General features: G+C 45.7%; 1 protein-coding gene across 1 annotated transcript in view; it reads right to left on the bottom strand.

The window, feature by feature from the left end:
* Nucleotides 1-238: 238 nt before the first annotated feature.
* Nucleotides 239-8597, bottom strand: part of Noct (nocturnin) — a gene marked incomplete in the record, with an annotated part of 20987 nt that continues 12628 nt past the window's right edge. The window contains 2 exon segments of the mRNA XM_013515249.1: nucleotides 239-2183; nucleotides 3475-3744. Of these exon segments, the coding sequence (XP_013370703.1) occupies nucleotides 1348-2183; nucleotides 3475-3744 (1106 nt within the window).

Genomic DNA, 8597 nt, shown 5'->3' on the forward strand with positions numbered 1-8597 from the left:
GCAGCCCTGGACTTGGGGCATAACACTCACCTGTGCCAACACAGAACGTCCGGGCACGCCGTCTAGGGGCCCTGAACCTGGTGCTGAGTGCCCAGGAGTGCAGCAAAGGGCCGGGGCCCACTGTCCACTGTCCGCTGAGACACGGCGTGCATGTGAGCAGACAGTGCGATCACAGTATCCACAGACCCAGTCTCTGTCCAGGTTACTTTTGGGCTATACAGGCAAGATATTAGAAGACTAGCTTTTTAAAAGACCATTTATTAATCTTAAATATTTACAATTCATGTTAAATTATTTACTATTGATTATTTTCTTTGCAGGAGGCTTCCTTCACCGCTTACTAGCATCTCTCTCACTTTTACATAAAAGAAATCCAGGAAATCTTTGTAACTTTTCATCTCCGTAGACAGATGAGAACCAGTCACCTGGTTGTTCGGGGCAGTTGCAATGGCAGCCCATTTACAGGTTTCTGGCAAATTTCCCATCTTGGAGACAGTCTCACTGACTTTCTCATTCACTGCCACATAAAAACTCCTAAATAACCTACTGTAAAAAGCAGGCACCAATACCGTGACGGTGACACCCAGTGGCCCTCACGTGTGTGCTAATCATGTAACAGAAGTACAAATACGAACCAGAGATTAAATAATGCAAACATTCATTTAATTGAACACTAATTGGAATCCTTCAAGAAACACAATCATGGGGAACACGAAGGCGCTGCAAGGATTATTCATGAAGAACGTATCACAGACCTGACGTTACATCCAGTAACAACACCCCTGCCGGCTGGGCAATTCCTTATGCACATGCTGTTAGATGAAATAAGTTACTTTCTGTAACTTGTGTTTTTTGCATGATTCTAAAATGTTCATAATGCTATAATTTACTTAATTTTACATAAAGGTATAAAAAAATAAATACTGCCATGCACATCCTGTTGATACTTAAAAACCTACAAATAAATAACTTGAAATGCTGTCCAAAGAAACTGTCCCTAGATACTCAATGTTAATTACGGAGGACTTCATCCAGTAAGCCTGAGTTTTTACAGCAGCCTCAAGCTGGAAAAAGCTTCAAAATAAATCTAACTGAATGCCCATAAATGACTGAAAATGTGAAGGGAAAGGAATCAACACAAGCCCCAACTGGAGTGCAAACACCTTTTCACGGCAGGTTTTAAAAGGTGTGTGAGTTAAGGGAGCCTTTCTTTCCTAAGGGCATGCTGGAAACGTGAAAAGGGAAATGACAAAAACTAGACACTTTCCCCCCGGCAACTATGTATCCTATTTGTTTCCTGAAATCTCCCTGGTTAAGACTTGTGATTAAAAACACCCAGACAAGCTGTTATAAAAGCTCATCCGGTTCCTCATTAAAGCCGAAGTCACACACCAGAGACAAATGATCTGAAGGGTAATTGAAGGACGGGAGACGATTGGGTCCAATTTGTTCCTCGGTGAGCAAGTCGAGCGCCGACCTCACGCTGAGCGCATGCTGGGAGTACCATATATAGTCCAGGGTGTGCCTGCACTCCCCTGAGGTCCGGATCTTCCAGGTGGTGTAGGGCGGCTCGGACTGCCCATCGGCACTCAGCAGCTTATAGGCGCTGTTCAGATTGAGGCTGGAGGAGGCGAAGTGTTTGTAGACCTCTTCAGTGGGCTCTGCGTTGAAGTCCCCACAGACGATCAAGGGAATCTTGGCTCCCTGTGTGATGTTCTGCAGGTTCTGGAGAAGGTCACAGCCCTGGGCGGATCGAAACTGCTCCCAGCCAGTGCGCGCTTTCAAGTGGGTGACGGCGATGCAGAACTGTCGCCCGGATTCCTTGCACTCTAGGGTCTGGGCAATGGCCACCTGGTTGGTCTTCAGCGTCATGGCCGTCAGCCGAATATTGGCACTGTTGACCAGCTTGAATCGGTTTTGGAGGAAAAACAAGGCACAGCCATCCGGCCCGTTGTTATGTTCAACATCTAGACACGGTGACCAGGGTTTGGGGAAGAACGTGCCTTGGTAGCCCAGTCTACTGAGCAGCGGCTGGAAGGTGTCGAAGTAGTGGTCCACCTCCTGTAGGCACAGGATGTCGGGCTGGTAGGCCAGGATTTCTTCTAGGATGAGGCATTTCCGTTCTTCCCACTTGAGTGCTTCAATGGGGCATTGCACGAAGTTGTCTTTGCCTTCTCCAAGCGCTGAAAAGAAAAAGCCGGTGGCTGTCAGCTACTCCAGAACTACATCTCCAAGTCACCTTAGGCTTGTACTCCGAACAGCCCTCAGGATGTCCCCTCTGCTCCACATGCTGAGGTGGCTCTTCATTCTACACTGCTTGCCCACCCAAACTAAATAACCTCTTGCAAGCAACTGAGGTCTTGTGTGTTAAAACTATCTTGTGTAGCTACAGTTCAGAAAATAAGCCTTGTTACGTAATGGAAACTGTTCTTTGCAGCCCGAGGGATCTAAACTGCATCAGGAAGGGGCCAGTGATATAGCTCAGTGGCTTAAGCACTTGCCTGGCAAGCCTGAGGTCATAAGTTCAGTTCCTGGTACCAAAAATAAACTGCATCAGGTGAAATAAACCTAACTACTCTACATACTAGTTTTAGCAGACTGTAATAAAAAGCCACATAAACAATATAAAGAGGCACAATTCAAATGAATGAGACATTTTAACAGGCAGACTTTACTACTTAAGAATGAATACTTTGGCTGGGTATGGGTGGCACATGCCTATAATCCCAGCACTCAGAGGCTGAAGCAGGAGGATTGTTGAACGTAACAACTGACAGTTCTAAACCACCAGCCTGGGAATACTTGGAAAAATACAAGAAGTCAAATACTCCCTTCTTTTCTAGGAAGTAAACACATACATAAAAAGATGCCAGGTTCCTTAAATTTCAACTGCTACACAGAAGGCAATGCTACTGAAGGTTGACTGATTCGTCTGGTTTTTAATTGGGCAGGCACAGGAAAGGAGACCTTGCTACTGCAACAAAATACAGTGGAGCCTTGGTTCATCAACTTAATTTTTTCACAGTTCTAGAAAAGATGGCCACGTTTGTGTCTGTGCAGGTAAAATGGCGAGGTCGTCTTCGCCACCTACTGCAGAGTTTGCACACACACCAAAATTTTGCCATGTGCCTTTGTTTGTGATCCAAACTGTTTGCGAACCAAAGTATCACTTTATTTTATTGAAATGAGAGAAGTGAAGTGTGTGTCTTTGGTCTCAAGCTACCTAGATGAGACCCATACACAGCTGCCCTTCCCTGCAGAAGTTCTGTTACCCTGCAAGTGCTACCTTACTGCTGTACACACTGAAGCTGGAGACGAAGCCTGAGGCGGTGCCACTGTGCCGCCCAATAAGCCCGTCACGGCAGCCTCCACGCCGCCACCTGCCCCAACTCTTCCTGGTGCACGGTGCTTGAGCAGAAGCACGAAGAAGTCACAGCAAAGATCACCGCACAGGCGCGGAGGCGTCACGCCTACCTTGGGCAAGGATGTTCCACTGCATGACCCGAATGGATGGGTGGCTGCTGGGGCGATCTGCCCTGAGATCCACAAAGTCCCTCTGGAAGCGCGGAGGCCGAGTGTGCAGGACCGCCCTGCATTCCTCGAGAAGCTCTTTAGGATCAATGGGCTCCAGATGTTCTGGGTCAGGAGACACCAAGTACTCTGGGTGCTGAGAGGCGGCGCTGCTGTTCAGGGTCTTGGCAAGAGCGCTGTAGAGTCTGCTCGTACCGGTTCCCATGGAATGCACTGTGGGAGAGGATGGCACAGTTACACATCTGCTCCTTTGCCTGGCCTTGGGCTCGGGGCCCCGCTCAACTGCAAGAACTGTTAAGAGGAAGCATTCACTGCCTACACACACAGAAGTCCCGCTTAGCACAGTGCCACCGTATTTCTTTCTGTATAAAGCAGTTCCATAGGTCCCTCACCCAAGCGTCCAGCTTCTAGCTTCCTACTAAAATAGGTGATTTAAATACTCTTCTTAAGGACTGAAGATGTAGTTCAGTGGTAGAGTGCAAGGCCCTGAGTTCCCTCCCCAGAACCACAAAAAACCAAACTGTTGAAACCAGTCTCTTAACAAAAGAGAGCTAATATACCTTGAAATTTATAAACCCAGTCTTACAGAAACATGGCTTAAGTGGGGCATGGTGACACAAGCCTGTAATTCCAGCATTCTGAAGGCTGAGGCAGTAGGATCCCTGTGAGTTCGAGGCCAGCCTTAACTGCAGTGAGACGCTGTCTCAAAAATTAAATAAAATAAGACATTAGTGACAAGTCTTACTTGGCACAATCTCCAAGATTCTGTGCACGATGAATCCTACTGCCATGCAATCTGGTTTTTCTCTACTATATCCATATCCTTGCCTTCTCTTGAAAGACAAAGTTTTCTTTGTAAAATCTGACAGGCTTATTGACCACATCTTGTACCAGTCAGTCAAATTCACAGCAGCGGTCATAAAGCAAACGCAAATATTCACCACTCAATGTCCCTGAACATCATGGTCAATATACACGTGTGTGTGCGCGCGCGTGCACGCGCTCTCTTGTTCCTCAACTCACAGCACTGCTGTCCCCGAAGAAACACACTGGTTTCCGAACATACATTCAGGTACATGCCCCTCTCTAAGTAAGCAAACTCAGGGGCGCCAGCTAGATGGTACACTTCAAATCTCAAATATCTGGTATCTGACATCTGCTGAGCTCCCGGCAAATCACCAGCATGGGGCACAGTTTAATTTCAACAGGATGGCTCTGTGCTTTTCCTCTGATAACATTTTTGTTGTCAAATTGTGTTTGGAGAGCGTTACTGTATTCAAAAGCAAGTGCACCATGCAAGAACAAATGTAGAAGAGGGTGGTAATGTCCACTAGGAGCCCAGCATCTGTGTAGCAGAGCCCACCTCACAGGAGCAAGCCCCTGGGCTTGATCTCTAGCACCACAAGAAAGAGAATGAGACCTGCAGGAAAACTATCCTGAATCACACTTCCTTCTAACAATGCAGGATTTTCAGATAAAGAACAAAACTTCTGACAATGAATGCATGTCACTAAGACTCTGCTCAGAAAGCAAATCAAACTGTGCCTCTTACACAGTCAGCTGAAAGTTATTAAGAAAATGATACAAGAATAGCCTAAGTCAGAATTCGAAAACTGAGAAATAAGGCCCTGAAAGAACTGGTAATAAAAATTTAACAGAAACAAGGAGAACAAGCATGAAGCCGGGTGTGGCAGTGTGTGCCTGTAACACTAGCACGGAGGCTGGAGCAGAGGGATCTCGGTTCACGGTCAGCCTGGCTGTATTACGAGACCCTGCCTCAAAATGAAGGACCCAAGACGAAGTGACAGGTGACAAATACTGAAAGTTAGCAGAAAAGATGAAAAGGGTACTAGGAGTTCATGTAGATAAAACTAATGCAAGGAAATAAAAAGCTAGCACCATATTTTAACAAAAAAAAATTTTAAATACCTGAAAACTACATATTGAAAGAACACAACATAGTACAACATATCAACCAAGAATGACCCACAAGTAGACGGCAAAGAAATTTTTTAAAAAGGGAGCAGAAGATAGTTTGAAGGGAGGGGAGGGAAATGGGGAAAAAAAAGAAGTTATATCATGTACACACACAAGTCTCCTGTGATGAATGTGATCATTATGTATACCTAAAATGTACCAATAAACCATTTTTTTTTTGGCAGGGGGGTACAGGGAATCGAACTCAGGACCTTGTGCTTGCCAGGCAGGCGCTTGTACCACTGAGCTATATCCCTGACCCCAATAAACTTACTGTAAAAAATTTTTTTAATTTTAAAGAGAAAGAAGATTTTTTTTAAAAAATGAAAAAAAAACAAAAAAACAAAAACCAAAAAAACCTTGAGAGCATCTAGGCAGAACCAACTTCAGGAAAATGTATCATCAGGCTTCAACTGCAACATTTTATGCCTAAAGAAAATGAGCAACACACTTAAAATACCTAAAGGAGGAAAGATGCGGGCCAAGGATTTTCTATGCTGTCTCCACAAGCCGTTCCTGAGGAAGCCACTACAGCAGGGGTAGGCAAACTGCAGGCAGATATTTCTGTACATTCCTCAAGCTAAAAACAGTTTTTACGTTTTGTTTTGTGTCCTGGTACCGGGGATCGAACTCACGACCTTGCACTTGCTGGGCAGACGCTTTCTGGGCAGGCACTGTGCTGCTGAGCTAAAATCCCCAGCTACCCCCCCCCCCGTTTTTACATTTAAAAAAAAAGTAAAAAACACGGTGTTACACACGCATGTGTGTGGATCCCTTTTGGTCCACAAAGCCTAAATATTTACTATCTAACCCTTTTCAGAAAAACTCTGCTATCCCTGGAACTAAAAAGCAAGCCTAGAGAACCATAATGACCAGAGTGTCGATGGCCTAAATAATACACAGGCTGTCAGAAAACCCAGTCTAACAGTGGCGGAGAGGGACAGCGCAGTGCCTCATGGTAGCATGACCCACAAACACGCGAAGATGCACTACACTGGTGGGGCCAATTTGAAACTCTTCAGTTCTTTTCAGTGATCATAATTTAGCAGTGTTTAAAGTATTACTAAGATTGCTATTCTGGGTCTCCTGTGAGCATGTGAGGCAAAGCAAATGGGCTATCCTATCATTTTTTGTTGTTTCCTTGGTGGGAGGTGCTTGGAAATGCATTCAATAGACTATCAACTGTAAGACTCAAGGAAAACTTTTTTTTGCAGTACTCTACCAGCCCCTTTTTTGACAGAGTCTCAATAAACTACCTAGGATGGTCTCAAACTCATAAACCTGCCTCAGCCTCCCAAATAGCTGGGATCACAGGTTTGTGCCACACCTAACAAAATTATTTAATAAAGCCTGCTCATTAGCTGGGTGTGTTGATGCTTGTCTGTAATTCCAGCACTCAGGAGGCTGAGACAGGAGGATCACTGGGAGACTGAAACCAGCCTAGGCTACACATGTGAGTTCAAGGCCAGTTTGCACTACACAGTGAGACCCTGTCTCAAAAACCACCCCTGCAAGGGAAAAAAAAAAAACCCATCTCAATTTACCATAATAATAGATTATTAAAAGTGATTATCAACCTTGTCAATAGTGCCACTATTTGGCAAATAGCCGTGACACTGAAAATCAGGTGGCACTGCAAAGATTCAGGTGGATAATTCTGCAGACCCGAGAATGAATCTGGTGATCCTGAGCTGCAGTGTAGTCAGGCATGGTGGCACACGCCTGTAACCCCAGCATTCGGGAGGCTGAGGCAGGAGGATTGCTGTGGGCTACAAGGTGAGTTTAAGGCCAGCCTGAACCACATAGTGAAATCTTGTCTCAAAAAGACAAGAAAAAGGCCAGGTGTGCTGGCCATTACATGCCTGTAATACCAGCCTGTGGGAGGCTGAGGCAGGAGGATTGTTGACAGTTTGAGGCCAGCCTGGGCTACAAAGTGAGCTCAAGGCCAGCCTGAAATGCATAGCGAGACCCTGTCTCAAAAAGACAAAAAAAAAAAAAAAAAGACAAAAAAAGAAACATACAGGCGAACCGATGCAGGAGTAATCCCCAGTGTGTGGGGGACTCAGTGTACATAGCACCCGAGTGGTAATGCACAGAGCCAGCACCCTGATCTTGATCTCTAATACCTTTCCTATAAACAAAGCAACCGATCCACAAACTCCAGGTACCTTGGAGAAATGACTTGGGCAGGGAAAATGAAGATGAGCCAGACAAGGAATCAATCTAAGAGTTCTCAGTGGCCAAAGCTGGAACAAGGAGCAACAAAATAATGCAGCATTAGCTTATAACCCGAAGTGTAAAATAAATATTGACAAGCCCATACTAAAGTAAATACACGATACAACAAATAGGCATGGGGTAGATGGGGTGACATCTTTACAGAGAATTACAAACCATTTATGAAGAGCACTGGGGGAGGGGATACAGTGGGAAGTCTGACAACTGACAGGTGATGAGAGCTAGTATCACAAGTGATGACGTCCCGCTCACATGCATCCCTTGATGTGATGTAATGAGACTGTCACTTTATCTCTGTGGACTTCCGCCCGCAAACCCAGAACCCCAGCGTAAGTTCCTACTGAGTACTGACCACGAGGAAAATGAAATTCAACAAAACACTTTCACATCGCTAATGAGAAAGCCGGGTGATAAGCCCAACAATGAGGCCCAAACCAGTCCTGCCACACCTGGAAACTGCGCGTGACTCCCTCTGCTCCGGGTCCTTTCGTTAGGAGCCGCTGCTGCCAAGCTCTGTCCAAACCACTCGTCTGTGGATAATTTTTCTCAACTGGCTTGAGCTTGCTATTTTGAAAGGGTGACAGAACAAAGACAATGACTAAAAGCTGAAGGATAAACACAAGCTAGCACTGTCCTCCTACACACCTGAGGAGCTGCCAAAGCCGGTCAACCTTGGGCCCAAGGATCGTGAAGAGTAAAGTGCACAATATGTACGTCACAACTAAGGAGGACGGCCTAGGGAGGCGGCATGGGAACTGCAGCTCGATGCTGCCACCTGCTGGCCATGTGCTGAACTCCCTCTAAAAGTTAAGGGCTAAGTAGTCTTGCTTTTTTTAGAGGGACGGGGGGGG

Source organism: Chinchilla lanigera, unplaced genomic scaffold (genome assembly GCF_000276665.1).
Source record: "Chinchilla lanigera isolate Chin_1 unplaced genomic scaffold, ChiLan1.0 scaffold00027, whole genome shotgun sequence".
Lineage (NCBI taxonomy): Eukaryota > Metazoa > Chordata > Mammalia > Rodentia > Chinchillidae > Chinchilla > Chinchilla lanigera.